Below are 25,162 nucleotides of genomic sequence, written 5' to 3'. Positions count from 1 at the left end.
AGACAGAGAGGAACCTGTCAGAGGAAGAAATTGAGAAAAAAATGCAGATTAATGTTCAGATAAGCATCTCACAATTGGTTGTCATACAGCTTCAGCACTGTTTGACTTTACCTTGCATCTTAAACAAACCTGGTCAGATACTCTTCAGAATGGTAGTAGGAATTAGATAATGCTTTGGGGTTCTATAGGACTGGTATCTTTGCATGCTATCTTGCAGAAGTCAACAGTGGATAGTAGCCCATGCTGATCTGTGTTGTGATCTGGGAGTTTATACTGTCACTTTTCACAGTATCATTTTTGAAAAATGAAAGTTTACTTGGAATACTGAAGTGCTAATAACTTATTTTTCCAGTTACACATGTGTGACAAGTCAAGGGCACTAATAAAATAACTTGAATATTCAACTAGCTGCAATTAAGATAAAACGCTCTAATACAGGTAAGATAAAACCTAATATATATAGAAAATACAGCTCCTTTTAATGTTTTTATTTTGCCTATAAACAGGTTGCCAGTATACAGCATATCACTGACAACAGGCAGTGCAACACGTTATATTGCATTTCTGTTGGCCAAAGAGTAAAACTAACATAAAACAAAGAAGGTAATAGTGCATCAAAACTGGGGTTGACAGGTATCCACACATCCCCTCACATACACTCAATGAGGCGCACAAGTTGAATCAAAAGTCATTCCTTAGAATTTTTGGTTGCAATACTGCTAATATAAACATAAGTTATAAAAAAGTACAGGTCATAGAAATGTTCACAAATAAGTTAATTTCAATATTCACATTAGAAAAATATACATTTGATATGATCAGTCTTTTCCAGAAGAAAGCATGTATAAATAAAACAAGTTTTTATATTTATGGCTCCACTTCACTTTGTGAGAGCAAAATATCTTCACTTTGGCCATCTGTTTCCATTGCCAGTAGTGCTTCCACAGTTTCCAAAGGAACCCCCTCAGGGGTGCGAATGTGCATTGTAGTACCATCAGCATTAGTTACAATCACAATGCCTTCTGCTTGAGACAGAACAGCAGTACCTGGATGAGATAGAATAAGCCCATCTGCAGTCTGAATAAAGATCTGTTCGTGTCCCTGAGACATGAATTCATGGCTCTCATCAGCAATCTCAAAGGCTACAGTTTCACCTACAGTAACTGCATTCTCTAGCTCATGTTGTCCAGCATGTTCCTCTAGCCCACAAGAGAATTCATTCAAGTTTTTAATTGGACTTTCAAGATTCTCCTGAGTGCATATGGAGGTTTCCTGTACAGGATTCTGATATGGGTCAGTTTGAGTCTTGCATGAATGATTTACTGGCACAATGCTTGTTGAAAAGACCTTTTCAAGCTGCTGCATCTGATCAGCAATATCAGCATCATTAAGTTGTTCAGACTGTTCACTGGTAATAGTGTAACTCTGGTTTTCTTCATCTTGCTCAAGTTTCTGATATTTTCCATTATGATCAGTTTCTTCATTCATTGACAAGTTGGTACTCTGATTATCAATCACATCATCTGATACCATGCAGTTACAAAATTCAGAACTTGTCAGTCTACCTGCTGTGTTCTCATTTACAAAGTGTGCTTGAACAAATTCTTCTGGTGAGCTATCTGCCTCAGCATGCAACAATGCTTCAGTACATGGTGGAGATGTGTTACTTGTACTATCTGGTCCCTGTATACTTACGAGTTGAGAGCATTCCATTCTCATGGACTGAAAGATATCTGAATTTGCAGAGTTAGTTCCAGCTTCTAAATCAAGTGATTTGTGTTGCTCCCCAGTATGCTTTGCACTTCCAATTATGCAAGGAGTAATACCTCTGTCTTCGGAGAGCACAATCACCCCATTTAGTGGATTAAAACCTTAACAGTTGGGAAAAAAAAAATGTTACAGCATGTTGTGCAACAATATGATTTTGGACTATCAAAAGTAATTTTCTACAAGCATCTTTCTAAGATTTTATCTAGTTTTCCCTCCATTAAGTAGCATTGGATTCTTAGAACAGAATTATGCTATTGCCCATGTGAATAATGCTACAAAAATTACACTTTTCTAAAGAGTCAGAAGTATACTTCTACTCAGGCTCTAGAAGTACTTCTGGTAGGTTCCATATTTATTCTCTCAATGGCTCCATATCAAGTGACCTTAGTTTATAAGAAAGGATGGTGATGGGTTTTTGTGTCACAATCCTGAAAACAGGATCAAAGATATGCTGAGTTCTTTCCATCATGCATGTCACTAGTAATAAGAGATGCAACAGCAGGCCAAATTATGCCCGTTCTGGCACCTGTGAAACTTTGTTACCTTTAGTAGGTATTCAGATGTATTGTCGATTGGACCTTAGTAAAAAAAAAAATCAAACTCAGTAACAAACACTGATATGCCAAGTCATTCAATTTTAGCTGTTTCCTCCTCATGGTTAACAAGAGTCAAAACTTGTTTTTGTCATTAAGATATTGACTACACAGGAGACCTGTCAAGTAAGAAAGTGCCATTTTTATATAGTCAGGTTTTAAAGTGGAGCTGCACCTTAAACTAGCACAAACCTGAGTGGAGATGCTAATGAATCAGATACTGTTTAACTTTATTGACTTCTTAAATAAATGGAAGTACAGAAGAAAATCCTCTTGTAAATGAAATAAGAGGAATGTGGTCTTGTAAGGGATACTTTAAAGGAGGAACATGGAATATCTAAAAAAGTGAAAGGGAAGGGGCAAAAATGAGCAAAAGCACAGAAGCTTGTACTAGTGGCAAAAGAACAGCTATATAAAGAGAAAGGATTAAAAGGTGTAGTTCTTACACTGATTTTATCTACACTCTGACCAGCCCCACGTTCTGTTTTTTCTGTGTTTGTACAGTCCCTAGTACAACAGGGTCCTGGTCCATAATAGGGGCTCTTAGACACTATGATAATACAAGTAAATAATATTCTGAACTCAGACTTCTCAGCTAAACAATCATTTAAGGACCTACAGAAACAAGTGCAAGACTAAGTTGAAGGCATGGTCATGACATCTTTAGAGACAACACAGGATAATGAAATTAACTGAACTGCACCAAAACAGAACAGAGTTGGTAAATTAGAAGTTAAATGTTACCATCTTTTGTAGTCAGTGGAGACAAGTTCCAGCTCTTTTCCTCTTCTCCATTTTGGCTAGCATAAACATCTTTCACATTCTCCAATATGCCTTCTACTCTGGTCCTTTTAGCTGATGGCAACAGTTCTTCATATGAACTCTGTCAATACAAAAACTAGCAGGTTTGAGATCACTTGCAGAAACAGACAATTTGTGATCTTTTCCAGTACTAAGTGTAACATTACTCCCACCTACAACAGTTTTTCAAAGCTAGGAGGCCCCTAAAAAATTCTAAACACAATCTAGAACTTTTTAAAGATGTTTTCTTGTCTTAGTTTTGATGTCTGTTTTAATAAACCTGGCCTTGCTTCACAATTTGAGGGATGGGCCTGAGAGAAGTCTCACTAATAAGATCTGGGACAGCTCCCACAAGGAGTACCTACTATAGAAGAAAATCTCTCCTCCTTCCCCTCTCCAGCTTCAGTAAAGGGCAGTGAACTCCCTGCCCTGAGAAGTGAAGGGGGGGGTGGGGGGGGGTGGGAGGGCTGAGGTGGTCACAAGTTTAAGCACAGGCAGAAAAAAGGGAAGATGTTGCCATCATTCCTCTCTAAAGGCAGCTCTGAGGGTTCGTCTACACTACAAAATTAGGTCGATTTAATTTAGGTCGACCTACAACCACCACAGTAACTCAGTCAGCTGTTGGTGTCCACATTGCCCTCCTTCTGCCAGTGGAGCACATCCTCACCAGTAGCGTTTGCACTAACTAAAGTGGGGCATTGCGGGGCACTGACAGCCACTGGGGCTCACAGCTGGATCCCTGGCCTCAGGGTAGCAGCCCCAGCTGTGAGTCCAACTGGTTCAATTTCACAGCATGGAGCCTACCAGCAGTGAAATTGACATTCTTGTCTATTTCATGGCTGTTATCCTCTCTGACTCAGATCTGTGGTGCTCTGAGAACCGCCCCCAGGCTCAGCACTGGGCAAGGCTCACAGTTGGAGACAAGAAATTGGCCAGGCTCAATTTCACAGAACCAAGACTACCAGAAGCGAAATTGACATTGTTGTCAATTTCACAGCTCCAAGTTATAAGCAGCTGCTGCTGATCAAATGACAGCCAAGAGGTGATGTAAGTAACAGCAGCTGCATGAACATGGTGTCACCCTAACTACACCAACAGAAGTGCTACGCCTGTCATGGAGGTGGAGCTGTTATGTTGGTGCAGCCGGCCACTTATTTGGGTGGAAGCAGCATTTTAGTATAGACACTGACATAATTATGTCAACATAAGCTGCCTTACATCAATCTAACTCTGTAGTATAGAGTAGACCAAGCCTGAACTGAGGCTGCATCAGAGGAGGGGAAACTATCTACTCACTGCTATAGCCAAAGGCAACAGATTAAATATGCTAATCTGATCCTCTCAGAAACAAATGGGCTGGTTTCACTCACCACTGTTAGCCATCTAATTAACTGCAGCACTCACTTCTCCCCCACTACTTAAATTTGCGTGCTGACCACTCCACCTTTTCCAACTCAAGCTACTGTTCTCTTCCAATAGCATGATACTTCATGTCAGCCTGCCAGATCCCACTTTAGACCAGGGGTTCCCAACAAAATGTTTGGTGGCCTCAGAAAGCCGCCCATGAACTCTTGCTGGTGGTCGCTCTGAAAAATTTTCCTAAAATACTTAATCTTTAGGAAAACACAAACAAATTATATACATACACACACACATATATACATACACACACACATATATACATACACACACACACACACGTGCAAATCATTGCAATTTATTGCAATTTATTTATGTGGGGGGGTTGCTGCCTCCCCCCACTGCCCCCAGACCTTGCTGCTTCCTCCCTCCCCCTCACTGACCCAAGCTCCCTTCCACAGCCTCACACCCCAGGTTCATTCCACTCCTCTTCACCACGACTCCCAGCAAGGCCTGCCCTGCTGCAGTACCACTGCCCTGGGCTGAAACCCAGAGCCAGAGCCCCATGGGTACAGCGGAGGAGGGGGCTGAAGTCCAGAGCCCAACACCAGAGCAGGGAGGGGGCCGAAGCCCACCCCCAGAGTCCCAAGGATTAAGCTGGGCAGGAAGGTGGGGGAGGGGGGCAGCTGAACCCAGTCCCCCGGAGTAGCACATCCTTAATGAGGGAGTGAGGGCAAACACACAGGGAAAAGCAAAGCTCTTTACCTAGCTAATTTTGATATCTTTTTCTTAAAGAAATACCCTCCAATAAGATATTTCAGTGTTACTGACTCAGAAAACTCTGTTACATCTGGAAACACTGCTAATAGAAGTCAGGTAACAGCTGTGAATATTCAAGAAATAAAATTATATTACCATATTTTAAGCAGCTTTAACTTGTTTATATGTTAAATTCACACTTATTCTGTACCTCATTTACTCGTTTTTTCCCTGGTATCTCTGTAAACATCTGCTCACCAACTGTTTTAATTACACATTGTGTGGAAGAGTCTATAGCTTGTATCTTTTGTTTCCCAAGAAACTTCTCTGTAATTCCTAGTGATTCAGCAACCTTTAAAATAATTAGGGATAACAGAATATAAGTGTGGTTTCCCCAACACCAAATTTTCAATACTTTCATAGTCAAATATGTTTCTAAAACTGATCTAGAAAGCCATTCAACACTGGGGTACACTTTATCAGTCAAAACATGTATACAGCTTCTCATGCTATTAGACTACAATACTTTCTACAATTAGCCTCCATTCAAATTAAGCATCTCCTATATAACAGCTAAAAGTAAAAATTAAGAAAAAAATATCAAGCTTAGAGCAAGAACTAGGAATGTAGGGGATATGGCTCATAGGCCCAGAGTAAGTTACCGAACAGCAGAGTTTAACAAAGGACACTATAAAGGTTGTTCAGGACTTAAATAAGAAGTTCTCCCAGTCTCTCTCTTTTTTTTTCCCCCTAAATCCCTTTGTATCTTCAGACTCAATACACATTCTCTTACCAATTTTTGCTCTATTTTGTGCATGCATTGATTTCTCAGTATAGGGTTTCTCATGAATGCTGGACTTTTTTTTTTTTTTTAAATAAGCACATTACAGCATGTGTTTAAAAAAAAAATCAAAGAATTATACATGGACTTTGCAAAGAGAAGCAAAAAAGGTAGGTCAAATTTTGAGCCTACCAACCTTGACAGTGTCACTTTAAACTGGTGCAATTTCATTTCTCCATAGAGGAAACATCATGATTGAGCAGTTACACAAGATAAAGTCAGATGAACACATGTAATAGTAATACAAAGCAAACTTTTGGTATATATTAGGATTCTGCCATGATTTATTCTGAAAAACAAATATTCGACATATTGTATTTCATTTTTACCTAGGATTACTCTATCTGTGAAATACAATTTCCCCTCTTCCCTTCCTCCCCTGGATTTTCCAGTTTGTCCTGTCTTCTCTCCATCTCACTCAAATTAAGATCTTTGGAGCAGAGACTGTCTTTTGTGCCTTGTAAAATACTGATCATGTTGTTTGCACTTTAAAACTTTTGCTAGCAGTAACATGTACAAAATATTGTGTTATTCACTACTGAAAATTCAACGGTGATACACAATTACTTATAGAGAGTCACGTTCATCCCAAGCATCAGAAACTGTAAGATGTGAGAGATTCCAATATAACTGTCTCTCTCACCCAATGCTAAGAAGTGGAGTAGTGTCTGGAAAAATTGAACTCTTTGCACCAGCACAAATCTTTATTATGTTCTCCACAAACAAGCATTAAAAACTGAAATGCTATTAAAGAACTAACCTTTCTTGTGTTACATGCCTCAGTTTGATTATGTTCTGTTAATGAGCTTGCTGAATTTATACTTTCATTGAAAAATTAAAAATAAATAAATTTTCAAATGGTTCAATTATAGGGTCTCTTTAAACTGTAATGTTTACTGGAAAATAAACTTTGGCAAATATAATGGATTTGTCTGCAGGGGGCTCTTTGCATCTCTGTCAGATCCTCAAATACTACTTACTTTAGCTCATCCCCAAGGGCCTCATGTCATGGCCACTTCCTTTCTAGTAAAACATGGGATGGAATTCTGTTAACGCTCCTGTCCATCCGAGATTATGTTGAGTCACCGAAGTACCCCTGGGCAGCAAAGCATAGCTTCACACTACTCTAAGCACCTGGGGTTTTGATTTGCATTTTGAAGTTTGTGGTCAGCTATCAACTACGGCTGTGGTTTAATCAAATATTTTCTATTACTAATAAAATTCCAAAAGAGAAATATTTTTTAATCTTTTGGTATGTGTTCTTCAGTTTATACTTTATCTCCATTTTCTCTTACCAGGAAGTTGTTTTTCTGTTCACTTATGCTATATAATGCTTAGCAAGAGAGAAAAACATTGCTGAACATTCCCTAAAAAAAACCCTCCAAAATGTTTCCTCTTACCTTGGGATCTTTTATTTCCACAGGCTGCTGATAACTCAGAAAATTAGAATTACTGAAATGGTCTTGAGACATTTTCTTTACCATATTATGTAACTCTTCAAATTCTCTATAAACATCTGGAAAAAAGGCTTTTGCTGGGTAGCCTTTTTCAACCTAAATAGAAATAAACAAGAATATTAAATATGAAATCTAATTAATTAAATCAGCAACATATAGATTTGTTTTGCCTAGCACTTTTTTCAGTCCTCATTTTATTAACCTTACCAATCAGTCCAGAAAAGAAAGGACTGTGGAATCTTCAGAAATAGCACTGATGAAGCAGGCATCAAAAATTAAAAGTATAATCTGGCAAACTATCAACCTTTGACTACATGAGACTCAAGGGTGAACTCTAAAATGTCTTCAGCCTTCATATGTCTAACATCAAACTCAGATTAATTCCCAGAGAAGTTTTCATGGTGTACCTGAAAGATAAAATCTCCAATAATTTAGTGTATGTACATGATGAGAAAAGCTCACCTTCATCAGTAGAAATTCATACACTGTAACAAGCTTTGTCAGGCGGGGAAGAGCCAGCTCCATTAAGTCTTCATTGTCACATTGTTGGATTAGCTGGTAAAGATCAAAATAGTTTCTTTAGGGAGGGAAGCCAATATATGCTAATCATCCCTTAATTCATAATGTAAAAATCTCAGTTCTCCACTATAGGACACAATAGTCACTATCAAAGAAATGGCATGTGGTAAGGACCAATTCACTTTCCTTTACAGGATCAATAAAATTAAGTGGCTTTAAGAATAAATCTGAATTGAAAGATTTGACCAGAAAAGTTAAGAGTATGGTCCAGTCTTTCGACACAAGCAGTTAATGATCAGCCTCAGTAACAATTGTGCACTCATATGAAAAGAAAAGTAGAGCTTAATGAATTAGCAAATAAGCACAACCATAAGCTCAAACCACAGTAATGTGCAGGAAGCTCAGAAAAACATGACAATTACTTAGATTGTAAAGAAAAATATTTTTAGAAAAAGATGGACTCCTTTTTATTATACATATTTTTATATATTAATAGAAACACACAGTAGCAGTACTAATTATTTTCCCCCAAAACAGAGCCAAGAGTGCATCAAATTACTAAAAGGCCAATAACTATTATCCACAGGGCCAGTTTCTAAAAAAAAAAAAATCTATATCTTTTACCAATAACTTGATTTAGATGTTTTGCTTAAGAACTTATTTAAAATTTCACTTCGGTATTTAAATAACCCCCAGGCCTCTTCATTTATGCACATACATGTCTAGCTATATGTCAGACATACAGCAGCTCCTTGGAAAGCACATCTTCACTACATTTTGATTAAATTTATCAGATTTGGGGGCAGGCAGGGAAAAAAAGGTACATATGAAATAGTTGCAGAAAGGAACCGTACCTCTTTCAGTCCAGCTTTTCTTCTAAATATGATGTGTTCTGTTGACACGTTACTAAGCGACTTAGAAGGGGACTGACCAGATCGATTAAGTCTTCCGGAACAAATTGATCTTCCAGTCATCCTCGGACGGCCGCGTCTTTTAGATCGTCTGCGTCTTCCAGGTCCATTTGGCATTCCAGGTCCCCGATGTACTAAACCAGTCTCATTTTGTTGTGCCACCAACAAAGGTCTGTCTGCTGCAGATTTACCAGTCTTTATATTAAAAAAATAATAATACAATAATCATTAAAACACTCTCCCTCCCTCAATATGCTGCTGAGAAAATCTGTTTAAAATATTTAGTGAAATTATTCAATTAAATGCTCTGAGTATCCCTAGTCACTTTTTGCCAGAAGCTGGGAATGGACAACAGGGCAATCACTTGATTGCCAGTTCTGTTCATTCCCTCTGAGGCATTTGGCATTGGCCACTGCTGGAAAACAGGATACTGGGCTAGATGGACCATTGGTCTGAACCAGTATGGCCATTATGTTCTTAACTTCAAATGAGTTTCATTTACTATGCAATTTCAGTATTGTTAGATATAAGTAAAGCTGCATTAATATTTGGAGGATTAAATCAGGAAGAGGCTACGGACACAGCTGTTTCTGTAATTTGTTGTCACTATTTGTAACGTTAGTTCTCCTGCTGATCCATTAATACACAGAACAAAGGAAATTTGAGCATAAACAAGAGTAGTTATGGTCTTGTCAAAGAGCTGCTTGATTCAAAGAGGGTATCTTACTTTAAAAGAGAAAATAAAAGGGTTTATATTATTCATTTAGATTTAAAAATAGCATAATAGATCTAAACAAAAAGCTCTAGTTGCCTTGATGGTTAGCTTTACAATATCATCATGATCACTCAGCAGCATAGGCGCAGACTTCCCCTCTGCTCAGTGGGTGCTGGACCGCCGCCTACTCCGACCCCACCCATGCATGACCCTTGCCCCACCCCCTTCCCCCAAGTCCCCGCCTCTGCCCTACCTCTTCTCCGCTTCCTCCCCTGAGCGCATCGCATCCCCGCTCCTCCCCCTCTCTCTCTCTCGGAAAGTCCTAAGCGACACCAAACTGCTGTCAGGCCGCAGGGACAGGGTGGGGGGCAGGAAGCACTGGGAGGGAGGGGGAGGAGCAGGGATGGAATGCACTTTGGGGGTGGGAAGAAGACGACGAGGGGGGAGCTTGGCTGCTGGAGGGTGCAGAGCACCAGCTAATTTTTCCCCATGGGTGCTCCAGCCCCAGAGCACCCATGGAGTCAGAGCCTATGCTTAGCAGTATTAAGTTCATATATGAATAACAGACTCAATGCAGCAGCAGCATTAAGCAATCAAATAGAAGGAAAGAAATTAACTCAGCCAGACAGAATACCAAAGAAACTATCCACTATTCCAGAACCATACCTTCAGCTTTCCCCAAAAATCCTGTCAAATGAACAGTTTCTGCAGTGAGCCCAGGAAGTCATCAAATTCAGGCTATCCTGAATTTTGTGTTTCCCTATTTTTAAGAACGTAAGAACAGCCATACTGGGTCAGACCAAAGGTCCATCTAGCCCAGTATCCTGTCTTCTGACAGCGGCCAATCTCAGGTGCCCCAGAAGGAATGAACAGAACAGATAATCGCCAGGTGATCATCTCGTTGCCCTTTCCCAGCTTCTGGCAAACAGAAGCTAGGGACACCATCCCTGCCCATCCTGGTTAATAGCCACTTATGGACCTATCCTCCATGAATTTATCACGTTCATTTTTGAACCCTGTTATAGTCTTGGCCTTTGCGACATCCTCTGGCAAAGAGCTCCACAGGTTGACTGTGCGTTGTGTGAAGAAATACTTCCTTTTGTTTTAAACCTGCTGCCTATTAATTTCATTTGGTGACCCCTAGTTCTTGTGTTATGGGAAGGGTAAATAACACTTCCTTATTTACTTTCTCCACACCAGTCATGATTTTATAGACCTCTATCATATCTCCCCTTACCTGTCTCTTTTCCAAGCTGAGAAGTCCCAGTCTTTTTAATCTCTCCTCATACGAAGCTGTTCCATACCCTAATCATTTTTGTTGCCTTTTTCTGAGCCTTTTCAAATTGCAATGTATCTTTTTTGAGACGGGATGACCATATCTGCATGCAGTATTCAAGATGTGGGCATACCACGGATTTATACAGAGGCAATATGATATTTTCTGTCTTAATATTTTATCCTTCTCTTAATGATTCCCAACATTCTGTTTGACTGCCGCTGCACACTGAGTGGATGTTTTCAGAGAACTACCCACAATGATTCCAAGATTAGTGGTAACAGCTAATTTAGACCCCATCATTTTATATGTATAGTTGGAATTATGTTTTCCAATGTGCATTACTTTGCATTTATCAACACTGGGCAACAAAACAGCAGATGAAATTCAGTCACTCAGTTTTGTGAGATTCCTTTGTAACTCTTTGCAGTCTGCTTTGGACTTAACTATCTTCAGTAGTTATGTATCATCTGCAAATTTTGCAACTTCACTGTTTGCCCTTTTTTCCAGATCATTTTTTAAAAAACTGTTGTTGTGGTCTCAATACAAACAAAGTTAAGCTATTTAAGCAACAGTAAACAATGGATAGGCAGGAATATAATATTCACTACACCAAAAGAAGTTACAAAAATATAAATTTTCAAAAATACTCTCAAAGCTATCATAGAAAAAAGTTGGCAAAACAGAGTCCAAGAATCTCTCACTGAAAGCTACTTTGTTCCCCTAGCTAGCTAGATTATTAAAATGAAGGTCCTAAAGATTAATTACCATTTGAAGATATTTATAAACTGCCTGATCACATTAATGTTACAATAATTCAAGTATCCTCTCAGTTCTATGAACGTATCTTAGTCCTAACCTTCAATACTTCTATGCTCCAACAATAGCCCCCCTCTTTGCACAGACTTCCCAAATTTAGTGCAGTTTTACCTATTGACTAGAAGCAAATTACCAAATTCATTCAACTGCGACTGAAGTTTTTAATTTGAAGTGTGGGTCACAGGTACTGCTCTTCCTCCATAATCTACCTGCATTGATAATCCTTTTAATGTTTCTCAATAAAGATAACTGACAATGGCTTATGGCCAAACATATAGTTATTTGGCAAGACAGTCAGACAAGTATCTAGCCTGGTGACTCAAGCTGCCACAATAATTAAGACCATTTATAAACTAGTAAGTCATTCAGTTACCAAGGGGAAATTTTGTGTGGCTCATATTTGTCAGCTAGAAATTTCAGATTTTCTGTAGCACTATATTCAGCCAATCAACAGTCCTAAAGATTTTATGGCAAAATAAATTCAGAAGACCACATTTAGGTTTTTCTTAAGTCCCCATCACCACAATATACAAATACTGCACAGGCAAATTAGATCTGCATAATGAGTCAGTTGACTTCATGGAGCTTTCTGTTATTTTTCCTTCAAAAGTTGTAGAAAACTCTGCTTTTTGTTTATAATTATCTACTAAGCTTGTTATGTCTCAGGCTACCCACATTCACACTTCTGGAAGCAACATCACATTCACAAAAACGCAACAAATATAATATTGCTCCATCCAAAAGAACAGTCTTCCTAAAAAGGCAGTTGTGATACAATTATATCTCCACTTTTTACAGTGGAGACTTTCTTTTGCAGCAAGGCGGCTACAAATACCTTTCATTTCTATTGACAAATGCACTTTACTATGAAATGGACAGTTTAAAACCAGTTTCTTGGAACCTTTCCAACTGAAATTACTTACATTTTTCTAACTCAGGGAACTGTATTCTACCTACCCTAGATTTCTGTTGATAGTTTCAACTGCAGAAGTTATGCTTCACTTCCAACAGTACACTATGTAGCATAGCTGTCCACTGACAACTGAATTTCACCCTAGCAGAGGCTGTATTTCAGTGACAGGTCAAACTGACTCCTGAATATAGAATCTTCTTTTTAAAGCCTTTTAAAATGAAATATACATGAACTGCAGAGTGTTTTTTCTTTATGTGAATGCTGAGAAATAAGTGAGGTTAGTTATTAAGTCTAAGTCTTATTCTCCCCCTGGAGGTCACTAAATTTTGTGTTCGTTAGTTATTTATTTTAAAATTTAACTAATGGTCATGCATATTTATTGCAGTTTCAGACAAGCAGATTGCAACTTTTCCTAATTCATTCCTATACTCTTTTGGCCATGCACATAGGCCACTACCTTTAATCTATGAAAATAATTTCCATTGCCAGCAATAGGAATTCAGTATACGAATTAGTGTAGAATAAGGTTCTAAAATTGCAATAATGTTGGAGTGAAATTGCCTGTATATTGTTTATAAAACTGTGCATTATGCAAAAAGCAAACTACTACTTTACCTGTTGCTCAGTCTGTGAAGAAGCAGATTCTTCCAAACCAATAGCTAGTGAATTTTCATTATTTAAAGTGACAGCAATTGGTTGCGAGAGTGTCAGACTCACAGTTTCAGCATCTGCTCCTCCAGAAATATCCAGAAACACACTTCTATTAGTTTTATTCATACAGACTTTTTGCTGTGAAGACTCCAGTTGTCCATGACCTGGATTAAGTTTATAATGTCGTGCTAATCCTCCTTTTCCTATGTAGGATTTTTCACAAGTCTGACATTTAAACATTTTGGGCTTCAGGTTATAATTCAAAGGACTGAATAATGTATCCATTCCCTTTGCTTTCCCCTCATCGTCATCTTCTATGCTTAGTTCGGAATAGTCATCAGAATCAGACTGATGACCATCGGCCAAATCCTCTGTTTTAATGAATTTATAATCTTTCGCTTTATATTTTGGAGGGCGTGAAATCCGTCCACAACGAGTCTTCACTTTCAAAGATTTTTTTAGCTTTAGTTCTTCTTTTTGCTTTTTCTCAAGGCTCGATATAAGAGTATTTGCTGAACTGGCTGCCACCAAAGTAACATTTCGAGACTCTGTAGCAGACACTGTGGCACATGTAGTTTTTTGTCCATTCAGCGTCTGGAGTGTGGGAATCTTATTCACTGACACTGGTCCATCAGGGGCTAAAGGTCTCTGCACAAGTAGCTGAACTGGAGGCTCAGAAGAACTATGCAAGAAAAACTGTTGCTGCTCAGTTCCTGTTACAGGCTGTATCCTAATAATCTGGGGATTAATAATATTAAGTCTAGACAGACCAGAATTCCTACCAACTGGCTGACTCGGTGTTATCGCTTTGGACTGGACTTCTGCAAGAGGTGGCACTGGCTTTTCATTTTCCTTCATCTGCCCCGGCTGCACTTGAACACAAATGGCTTCTAATTGCTTTAGAGGGAAAAAAGTTGAAAATGTAAAAGTACAATATTATTTATCAAGATTTTACATCTTTGTGTATAAGACCTTAAAGTGATATTTCATCCAGTTTTCTTACAACCCTCAAGGAACATATTTCCTTCCTTCCAGCTACTAAATTATCATATAGTTGCATTTGTTGCTTAGATAAGGAATTTCAGTTTACTTTGTATATCATATTATTTTATTTTTAAATTTCCATCAACCATGAATTTAGTTGCCAAAAACTAAGGAATAATAACTGAAAATGGATCTGTTGGGCAGAGCCCTGTTGAAGTCAATGGGGTACACCTGTGCAGATTCAGCTGCAAGCTCTAGCCAGGCCTGCACAACATGCGGCCTGCGTGGGCTCACTGTGTGGCCCATGGGCAAGTGACAGGGTGGGGCTGCTGGGTTTGCCCGCTGCCGGGGGGCGGGGGGAGAACGACACCCTGCCTCACAGCCCTGCGCACACGTGCCGCACTCCAACTGCCCTAACGGCCAGAACAGCATGTGTCTCCATCTCCCACTCTCCCCGCCCGGCCTACAGCGAGTGCATCACTTCCAGGGCCTGCTGAGGTGGGAAGCGCTGGGTATGAGGCAGAGCTCGTAAGCAGAGTGAGGGGAGGGGCACCCGTCCTGGGCTCAAGCTGCAGCTCGGAGGGGGCGGGGGGACTGGGCTGAAACCCCCTTCAAATCCCCCCCTTCAGTTGGGGGCAGGGCGGCTACTGCGCTGGTTGGTCCCAAGGCAACCTCCGTAGTGATTGGGGGTGGGAGGGTTGAACTGTCTGTGGGCAGCCAGGATATCCCCAGAGGAGACACGTACGCATGCGTGCGTGTGTGTTGCACCTGACCTGCCCCAACTGCTGCCCTCTTCCCTGGTCCAGGGACCTTCCCCCTCCCCAGCCTCCCGTGCTCCCTGTGTTTGTGTGTTAGACAGTCACATCCAATCCCTACACGCTGCCCCCGTTTCCCCTCCCCTTATTTTATGGGGATGATTAGCCGAGTGGGCAGGCAGTGGCGGCGAGGCTTTATACTTGGGGGGACAGGGGGGAGAGTTCCGGCAGGGCTGGGGGGGTTGGACCCTCAGCTGTTTTCTTTGGAGTAATATGGCCCTCACTGCTTTACGAGTTGTGCAGGCCTGCTCTAGACCTATGCTGTGAAATCTGTCAACTGAACAAGCACATCTCACCCACAGGACAACTACTGTCTATTAATTTTGCAGGCCAAATATTAGGCCACAGTTATACCCTAATAAATGCACAGTTGAAAAATCCTTAAGCTGATATAAGCAACTCAGGCCTCTGGCCTATCACCTCCTGTCTGTCCTCTTCTCCCCACCCTATTTATTTATTGTTGTTTTGTTTTTTAAAAATCACATCACAGGGTTAGCAAGGGCCTGAGCAGAGTCAAAGCCTGTCTATTGCCTCTGACTTGAAAAGTGTCCATTTCTCTAGCTGCAAACCACTCATCAAAGCACTTAAGCACATGCCAAACTACAAGCACACAAATAATCCCTCTGATGCTATGCAAACACATGCTTAAGAGCTCTGCTAGATCAAGGCCTAAATGCACAGCTCTCCACTTAAAGGAGAGTCTACAAGTCAATTGCTTCTAGTTTGGAAAATAATTTTCCACAATTAACCAAATACTATCCCCAAAGAAATGGCTCATTGTTATTATTTGTATTACAGTGATGCCCAGAAACTCTGATCATGGACCAGGATCCCACTGTGCTAAGCACTGTATGAAAGGACAGAACAAAAAAAAATGTAGCCCCTGCCCCAAAGATCTGAAGTCTAAATTCAGTCCAGACTTCTAATTTCAAACGTCAAACGTTTCTATTATAACACCACCTGTTCAAGAGTGTGCACAGAGATTTTTCTGTTTTTAAAAATAGTCTTCCATAATACAAACACAGCTGAATGGATGTTACTCACTTTAAAAAAAAAAATAAAAGTTACTGTTGGGCAAGAACCAAACATGGAACATCTTAGCCCAAAAGGAAAATATTTGGGAAAGTTAAAAAGTGCATGAAAACAAAAGTTATAATAGAAACAGCTTTAAAATCTCAAGTGTAGCAAGCAGCCACTGTAATAAAAAAAATCCCCATAGATCAATGGGTTAGCACAAACTAAGTACCCCAAACACTCAGTTGCTAGATACGCTAGACTGACAGGTTACACTGGCCTAGTCACTGTAAAGCAGTTCTTACAAATCAAGTTGGACAACTGTGCTTATTCTGCCAGACTAGAACATAGGTTATTCTGGCCAGCGCCTGTCATCTCCATTCAATAGTATACGCTCTACCTTGTTAGAAATTGAGCTGCTCCCAACACCAGTATTCCAGCTATGAGCCTGGAGAAATCTAATGCCAAGGCAGGTTAAACTGAACAGGAAATTAGGGTCAGCAGTGGAACTAGTGCAATAGCACTCAGCACAGTTTCATCACTGAGAACAGGCCATGACTATTCAGTGTTCAGCACATTCTAGTACCCAGGCCCAATTCTATATTGGAGACCACTTTCCCATTCACTTGGCCCTTGGCTTTCCAAAGATATCCCCTCTTCCCCTTCGTTTACCTTGTGTACAAGGCACCTGGTGGTACCGATAGCTTTGCCCTGCTGAAGGGCGACCTGCTGGGCCACATTCTGCAACTGCTGTGCTGCATTGTGCATGATACTGGTCACTGGCTGGGATCCGGAGGCAGCAGTCAGACTACAACCCTGTGGGGATCTGCTGAACCCTGATGCTGAGGGCACGACGCTAATCTCCTGGGGTAGCGAGTACCCCCCAGCTCGGGGAGGAGACAACAGTAAGGACCCAATGCCAGCTCCAGAGGAGGGAAGAAAAGGCGGTGGAGGCTGCTTCTGGGCCTTGCTCACTTGTTCGATGACCCTCTGCAGCTCCTCGGGGGCCAGGGGCGTCGCTGTGGCCTGCTGGCCAGGAGGCTGAGCCAGTGGCTCGGCCTGGCTCCTCTCCGCGGGCAAATTCCCCGTCAGCCCAACTGCCTGGTTCTCAGTCGCCACCACCAGCTGCTCCTCCGCGCTCAGCTCAGCCCCCTGCTCCAGGCTCCCACGCGGCTCCAGGTACAGGGTGGTGCCGACGGCGGAGGAGCTGGCAGCCAGGCTCTGGGCCAACTCCTCGGTCACCGCCAGCACCTCCGATCCCTCCTCGGTGGGGGATCCAGCCTCCAGAGGGGGCAGCAGGCCCCCGCCCTCCTCAGGCTCCAGCGGACCCAGCAAGTCACCCCTGGCCGCGACCGGCCCGGGTGGATACCCAGGTCCCAGCAGGCCAACCCTCTCCCCGGCCGCCGCGCTGTGGCGAGCCCCGCGGGCGGCGGCCGGTCCGGGTGGCTCTTCCTCAGCAGGAGGCGGCGGCGATGCCACCGCCGCGCTCTCTCCGCCCCCATTCTCGGGAGCCGCCATCTTGGCAGCTGTAGGGGGGCGGGAGACGCATTCGACCCCCCAGGTCTTAAAGGTGCGGAGCGAACCTAGAGGAACCGGCAATACGGGAGCCAATGGGGGCCACCGCTGCGGTCTGGACACGTCATCGAGAAGGGGCGTGGTCATATGGACGACTGGGACCCAGCAGGGACAAGACACTTTTGAAAGCGTTTTCCTGTGTGATGGTGCTCAGAGTCCTAGTGTAATACACAGTTGAATTCGGTATACACTCATTCAACAGCATAGTCCAGTGCAATTCAACACAACAGAGTTTAATTCAATTCAGTGCAACACCCCGCAAGTAGAATTCAATACAGTGCAATTCATAGGGCGTCAGTACGTCTGTATAGACAGATTTGATACACGATGGGATAGACAAAAAGCATTTGAAACTGATTATAGTGCTTTTAAAAGTAAAAATAAGGGGTGGGGGAAGATCTCAAGCCTTTTTTTTTGTAAAGTAAATGGTATCCAAACCAAATGTCAGCCTGTTTTCTGAAACACACAAGATATAATCCCCCGATTAAGAGGTTTTAATGGAAATGTCAGGTCAATTTTACCCACAAAGGTATTACCTCATTGTCTTAACATTTTGGCTCTGATCCTGCGACTATATGTGCACGTGCTTACCCCTCAGATCTATGGGTAAGCATAAAAGTACATGCATATTTTTTTCACTGAGTAGCACTCTGAGTCTACCCTGACTTTTAATCATTTGATTAGAAATGTTTTCTTCAAATTTTTAATCTGAAGTAGGGAGTATTCTCTGCATGACAATATTTTTATAACCAGTTTTCAGAGTAACGTTAAATTATTCAAGAGAATCAAGAGACACCAGTTTTCTACTTTTAAACGTTCGAAAGCGAAAATAAAGAGACTATTTGAAATTTGGGGAGGGACTATTTTACATCTACAATTTATTTCTCAGCTTACCTAAATGTGCTGTGTTGTTACCCTTTTACTGAATATTATTTTGTATTGCATCAAGTAATGTGCTATAAAAAAATATGAAAAGTCAAATATGAGTGTGCAGATAGATGCAGGCATAATGGATACACTTGTGTTTGTGACTGCAGATAATGTAACTGTGGGTGCATAAAATTCTCAGGCAAAGGTTCCCCCTAAAAACTATAGTGCTGCATTGTAAGGTTGTAGCTCTCTTAAAAAGCTTGATGGAGAGGCAGTTTAAACCTCACCCTTCTGGTAGCTGATTGAAAGTAAAATAATCTCAGTCGTTATTTTATAACGTTTTAATTTTAATATGCGCATGTTAATTTGCGTTTTTATCCATCAAAACATTAATGGAAAGTCAATAAAATAAAAAAAAAATTAAAAAAAACACTGCTTTGTGGCCCGTACGGGGATCGAACCCGCGACCTTGGCGTTATTAGCACCACGCTCTAACCAACTGAGCTAACCGGCCACTTTGTGTTTATGGGCTTGCACTGATCACTATAAGAATAACACAGATACTATGGTTGCCATTTCTTCCTCTCTAGTTTGCTGTAGACCAGCAGTAGGCACAGGAGCTGATTTTCAGTGGCACTCACACTCCCTGGGTCCTGACCACAAGTCCAGGGGGCTCTGCGTTTTAAATAAAGCTTCTTAAACATTTTTAAATCCTTATTTACTTTACATACAACAATAGTTTAGTTCTATATTATAGACTTATAGAAAGAGACCTAAAAACGTTAAAATGTATGACTGGCATGCGGAACCTTAAATTAGAGTGAATAAATGAAAACGCGGCACAAAACTTCTGAAAGGTTGCCGATCCCTGCTGTAGAGTCTAAATATCGCCCCTTCCCAAGACTGCGTATTCAGTTCCCACCCCGACAGAGAGTTCCCGGGGTCCAGACTCCAGACCTTCTAGGTTCAATAAGCATATTCGAGCCAGCTATTGCATAAAACCGCCCAAAGGGTTCAGACTGGGGACCATAAGTACGCGGGAGCAACAATCCTAAGGTACGAACAGACAGAGGTCGCATTCATTCAGGCTAGATTCATAACTAGTAAGTTATACCCCTCAAATAGCTTTTTAACAGTGACTCCAGTTTTATTTCATTAAATCGAAATATTTCTTTTGCCATTTATTATTTATTTTTAATTCCCACTTATTTTACATACTGCTTCTTAAACAAATATTGCATTGGTAAAATATGTCACGTGTATTATTTTCTTTCTATAACATTTGGGTTTATTTAAATTATATATTTATTTTACATTAAAATAAACTTGTATTATTTATAGACGTCAGTCCTGCAGCAAATCTTGCAGTTTTCAGGTGAGATTGCTCCCTAGGCCATCAAACAAGAAAAAGAACCATCAACAGGGGGAGTGCAAGTTAGTAAACCAGTAATTCTGTTTACTGTACATGCATCAAATCCACTATTTTTCTGTCTAATGCTGTAGGTTCTCTGGCAAAGCTGATGAACTTCTAACTGGATTGCAGCCATACCACTTTTACCCCTAGTAGGTTCACAGTGAATGACAGGTGGTAAGGATCAACTGTAGGCTTAACATACCTACCTAAATATGACTCTGAAAAGAGGAGGTAGTACTCACTTTACATCTAATCATTGTTGCTATATTTAATTTATTGAATAAATATGAACCTATCTATACAGTACTATATACTTAATATACTTCTAAAATTGTTCATTAACCAGAAATGTTATGTGACTGTAGCAACGATTCATAGGACTGGAAGGGACCCGGAGAGGTCTTCTAGTACAGTCCTCTGTGCTCAAGGCAGAATGAAGTATTTGACCATTTCTGACAGGTGTTTGTTTAACCTGCTCTTAGAGACCCCCAATGACAGATATTCCACAACCTCCTTAGGCAATTTATTCCAGTACTTAACTGCCTTGACAGTTAGGAAGTTTTTCCTAATGTATAACCTAAACCTCCCTTGCTGCAATTTAAGCCCATTGATTCTTGTCCTATCCACAGAAGTTAAGAACAACAGTTTTTCTCCCTCCCTTGTAACAACCTTTTATATACTTGAAAACTATTATGACCCCTTTGTCTTCTCTTTTCCAGACTAAACAAACCCAATTTTTTTGATCTTCCCTCATAAGCAGGGCCGCCGAGAGGATTCAGGGGGCCTGGGGCAAATCAATTTTGGGGGCCTCTTCCATAAAAAAAGTTGCAATACTATAGTAACATGTATTTGGAAATGTAAAAAATAACCAGTGAAATACATTCAAAAATTATTTTTTAATAATTTGAAAATACACAAAATACATGATTTAAAAACATTAAATGCTTTAATGGTATGTATAAATTTGCAATTACATAATGGGCTGTCGCTGGGATTTGGTGATGGTTGGTGCAAATGGACTGTCGCTGCCTGGGGGTGGTGCTACTGTTACCCAGGGCTGGGTGGGGAGTTGGGCTCTGGGTCGGGGCGTGCTCGGCTCAGAGGGGCTGGGCTCAGAGCTGGGGGTCAGGGCTGTGGGGGGCTGGCCTCAGGGGGTGCCTGGCTCAGAGGGTCTGGGGTCCGAGCTGGGGGTCAGGACTGTGGGGGGATGGGGTCAGGGTGCCAGGCTCAGAGGGGCTTACCTTGCCGCTTACCCCCACCTCCCCCACTCCCAGAGCCTCAGCGAGCCACATGCAGGAGCTCCTGCCGCTCAGCCCACCGGAGCTCGCAACCCTGTCCCCTTACCACGTGACTCCAAGCGGGAGAACCTCAGGCCCCGCCCAAGCGAGGCCACTGCAGCGCTGTCCAGAGCCACTCCTGGACGCGGCGCACTGAGGCACCGGAGGATGGGGGAAGGCGAAGGCGGAGGCAGGAGGGAGCCTCCGACATTCTTGTGGGGGCCCCTGCAGGGCCCAAGGCCTGGGGCAAATTGCCCCACTTGCCCCCCCCCCGGGCGGCCCTGCTCATAAGTCATGTTTTCTAGACCTTTAATAGTTTTTGTTGCTCTTCTCTGGACTTTCTCCAATTTATCCACATCTTTCCTGAAACGTGGTGCCCAGATCTGGACACAATACTCCAGTTGAGGCTGTATCATTATGGAGTAGAGGGGAAGAATTATTTCTCATGTCTTGCTTACAACACTCTTGCTAATACATGCCAGAATATGTTTGCTTTTTTGCAACAGTGTTACACTGTTGACTGGGCAGCACCCACGGGAAAAAATTTGTGGGTGCTCAGCACCCACCAGCAGCTCCCTGTGGCCCTGCCCCGCCCCCCTGCTCCAACTCAGCTCTGCCTCCGCCTCCTCAGCAAGCGTGCCGCTGCATCCTGCTTCTCCCCCCTCCCTTCCAGCACTTGCACTGTGAAACAGCTGATTTGCCGGGCAGGGAGGGAGGGAGGAGGAGGGGGGATGTGGTGTGCTGGAGGAAGAGGCGGGGCCGTGGAGGGGATCTGGGGAAGAGATCCAATAGGGGCAGGGAGGGGACAGCGTTAGGGCGGGGACATTGGGTATAGGGTTGGAATGGGGGCGGGGCCAGGATGGGGTGGAGTCAGAGCAGGGCCATGGGTGGGGAAAGGGGTAGGGGAGGCTCGGGCACCCATCAGCGCCAGAGAAAGTTGGCGCCCATGCTGTTGACTCATATTGAGCTTGTGATCCACTATGATGCCAGATCCCTTTACGCAGTACTCCTTCTTACATAGTCATTTCCCATTTTGTATGTGTGCAACTGATTGTTCCTTCCTAAATGGAGTACTTTGCATTTGTCCTTATTGAATTTCATCCTAATTAACTTCAAACCATTTCTCCGGTTTGTCCAGCTCATTCCAAATCTTAATCCTATCCTTCAAGATATTTGCAACCGCTCTTTGCTCGGTTTTCTCTGCAAAAATTATAAGTGACAGGTTTCAGAGGGATAGTCATGTTAGTCTGTATCAGCAAGAACAATGAGGAGTCCTTGTGGCACCTTAGAGACTAACAGATTTATTTGGGAATATCAACAGAGGGAAAATGACTTTTTGTAGTGTTAATGAGGCCAATTCAGTCATGGTGGATGTGGCTCACAGATACTCACACCTTCTTGTTAACTGTTGGGAATGGGACACATCTGCCCTGACTGAATTGGCCTCCTTAGCACCTACCCCCCACTTGGTAGGGCAACTCCCACCTTTTCATGTGCTGTATATTTATATCTTCTTACTATATTTTTCACTCCATGCATTTGATGAAGTGGGTTATAGCCCATGAGAGCTTATGCCCAAATAAATCTTACTCTCTAAGGTGCCACAAGGACTTCTCGTTAAAAATTGTAAGTGTACTCTATGCCATTATCTAAATCACTGATGAAGATACTGGACAGAACTGGACTCAGAACTGATCCCTGCAGGACCCTGCAAGACTTGATATGCAAGACTTGATATGCCTTCCAGCTTGACTGATAACTACTCTCTGGGAACATGCATCCGATGAAGTGGGCTATAGCCCACAAAAGCTTATGCTCAAATAAATTTGTTAGTCTCTAAGGTGTCACAAGTACTCCTGTTCTTTTCTCTGGGAACAGTTTTCCAACTAATTATGCACTCACCTTATATTAACTCCACCTAGGTTGTATTTCCCTAGTTTGTTTATGAGAAGGTCATGCGAGACAGTATCAAAACCTAACTAAAGTCATGATATACCACATCTACCACTCTCCCCCACATCCACAAGACTTGTTACCTTAAAACTTTTAAAACTTACTATTAAAACTTCATATTTCAAATTTGTATTAGACTTTTACATTTTTAATTGAAAACACAATACTGATACACTAGTACTGTTAAAAAAATACAAGCCTAAGTCACTAGTTTCTACAAGAACATGTGTGAAAAGGCCAAATAATTCTGCAGGTTTGAATATATGTAATTTCTGTGGAATTCTCCCAGTAAGCCCCATTTTTCACAAACTGTTTTACAGTTACACTGAGGTGTGTGTGTGTTTTATAATACTTTGTTCCTATAGCTTTGATTATTTAAAATAAAAAAATGTTTATTTGTACTATCATAGGCAAGCATGGGGCTTTACAGAAATGCATAACAAGATGCATTTACAATCCTGCTCCTGTAAAGGGACTACTCAGGCAATTACAAATGTTAAGTGTTATAGAGACAAGGTGAGTGAGGTAATATCTTTTATTTGACCACCTTCTGGTGGGAAGAGAGACAAGCGCTCTTGCAGCAGTCACTCCAAAGATGACATAGGAATTTGTGAGGATGTAGGGGCCTAGGTGAACAGTGCAGGATCACAGCCTATTGTAGACAAAGCAACCTACAGACAATGCGGGCACGGAGAAATACAATTCACCACAAAAGTGACTCGAGAGTTTTCACTGTGTAAGAGTACAGCAAGCCAGACTGTGGCGAGGGCCTGGGCTGTATTACTGCACAGTCATCTAGACCGTATCTGCCTCAGCAAAGGACTTGACCAGGAGTAGTCAATAGGTGAACCATGGGCCAAATATGGAACACCAGACACTTTTGAAATGACTGTGAAATCTTTTTATTTACTGATTATCATCATTATTATTATTGTGGTGTGAAAAAAATGTTCCTCTGAAGTCTAGACCTTGACAAAAAATAATTGACTACCCCTGTGTTAAGACATCGCTGAGCAGTGTGACCTTTCCCTGCCTTGCGAAGACCCAGGTCTGCTGCTACCATTAATGCAAACTAGGCAGTTGCCTAGGGCGCCAAGATTTGAGGGTGCCAAAAAGCGGTGTCCCCAATTTTTTTTTTACAGTGGTTCCTCCCCAAGCACATGGCTGCTGCTCCACTTCTCCTGCCTCCCAGGCTTGCAGCGCCAATTAGCTGTTTGGCACCACAAGCCCTGGGAGGAGAATTAGAGCAAGGGCAGTGTGCTTGGGGAGGATGTGGAGCAGAGGTGAGCTGCGGTGGGGAGATGCCACACGGCTCCCTGGGCCGGGGGGTGGGGAACTGCTGCAGGGTTGCCTCGGGGGGGGGCGGGGCAAGCTGCCACAGGGCTCCCCACCCCAGTTCACCTCTGCTCCGCGTCCTCCCTGAGCACACCGCCCCCGCTCTAATTCTCCTCCCCTCCCAGGCTTGGGGCACCCTGAGAAGACCCCCCCCCCCCCAGTCCTGCGGGGCTGCCCAGGTAGAGCCAGCCTAACCTAATCCTGCTCCCGGGCCCGGCCCACCCATAGGGAGCCTCCTCAGGGGCAGGGCACCTGCCCGGCCCTCAGAGCTTGGAAACCTGGGAACACAAATCCCTATTGCGTTTTCCCAACAGTCACAGACTGAGGAGCAAAAGAAGTCTCTACTGCACATGCGCAAGCGGAGCGTGAGGGTACAAGATTCTGGTTTGCCACTGTGCATCATCTGCCAAGGACGGGTAGGGAGAACAGAGAAAGCGAGAAGGTTGCTACGCCTGCGCAAACGGGGTCCTAAGTAGCTGCGCGATTGTGAGGGTACAGACCGTAATCTCCCGCCACGGGAGAAGAAGGAGACTGCATTGCG

At 42.4% G+C, this 25,162-nt stretch overlaps 1 protein-coding gene and 1 non-coding gene across 3 annotated transcripts; both read right to left on the bottom strand.

The window, feature by feature from the left end:
* Nucleotides 1-473: 473 nt before the first annotated feature.
* Nucleotides 474-17,800, bottom strand: ZNF839 (zinc finger protein 839). 2 transcript variants are annotated; one of them, XM_050954117.1, is made up of 8 exons: nucleotides 16,870-17,800; nucleotides 13,349-14,281; nucleotides 8,954-9,205; nucleotides 8,043-8,135; nucleotides 7,524-7,676; nucleotides 5,494-5,634; nucleotides 3,108-3,246; nucleotides 474-1,871 (listed from the first exon to the last, which is right to left on the bottom strand). In XM_050954117.1, exons 1-8 carry the CDS (start codon nucleotides 17,713-17,715, stop codon nucleotides 868-870), a joined length of 3,561 nt encoding a protein of 1,186 aa, XP_050810074.1. In that variant the 5' UTR covers nucleotides 17,716-17,800; the 3' UTR covers nucleotides 474-867. The 2 variants fall into 2 exon arrangements, with proteins under 2 accessions (XP_050810074.1, XP_050810075.1); XM_050954118.1 differs by having other exon boundaries at nucleotides 13,451-14,281.
* Nucleotides 17,801-19,082: 1,282 nt separating this feature from the next.
* TRNAI-AAU (transfer RNA isoleucine (anticodon AAU)) lies at nucleotides 19,083-19,156 on the bottom strand. The gene has a single exon. It is a non-coding gene; the product is annotated as a tRNA-Ile (tRNA).
* Nucleotides 19,157-25,162: the final 6,006 nt, after the last annotated feature.

The sequence above is a fragment of the Gopherus flavomarginatus genome, chromosome 5 (assembly GCF_025201925.1).
Source record: "Gopherus flavomarginatus isolate rGopFla2 chromosome 5, rGopFla2.mat.asm, whole genome shotgun sequence".
NCBI classification, from domain to species: Eukaryota; Metazoa; Chordata; order Testudines; family Testudinidae; genus Gopherus; species Gopherus flavomarginatus.
This window is presented reverse-complemented; position numbering and strand designations above follow the sequence as displayed.

What these genes read in the sequence shown, in the direction of transcription:
- ZNF839 (XM_050954117.1), bottom strand. Translation starts at nt 17,715, where the DNA reads ATGGCGGCTCCCGAGAATGGGGGCGGAGAGAGCGCGGCGGTGGCATCG. An exon ending in TGGAAATAAAAGATCCCAAG is followed by an intron (nt 5,635 to 7,523) that starts GTAAGAGGAAAC and finishes ATTATTTTAAAG; the next exon opens with GTTGCTGAATCACTAGGAAT. An exon ending in GGAAAAAACGAGTAAATGAG is followed by an intron (nt 3,247 to 5,493) that starts GTACAGAATAAG and finishes TTGTATTGACAG; the next exon opens with AGTTCATATGAAGAACTGTT.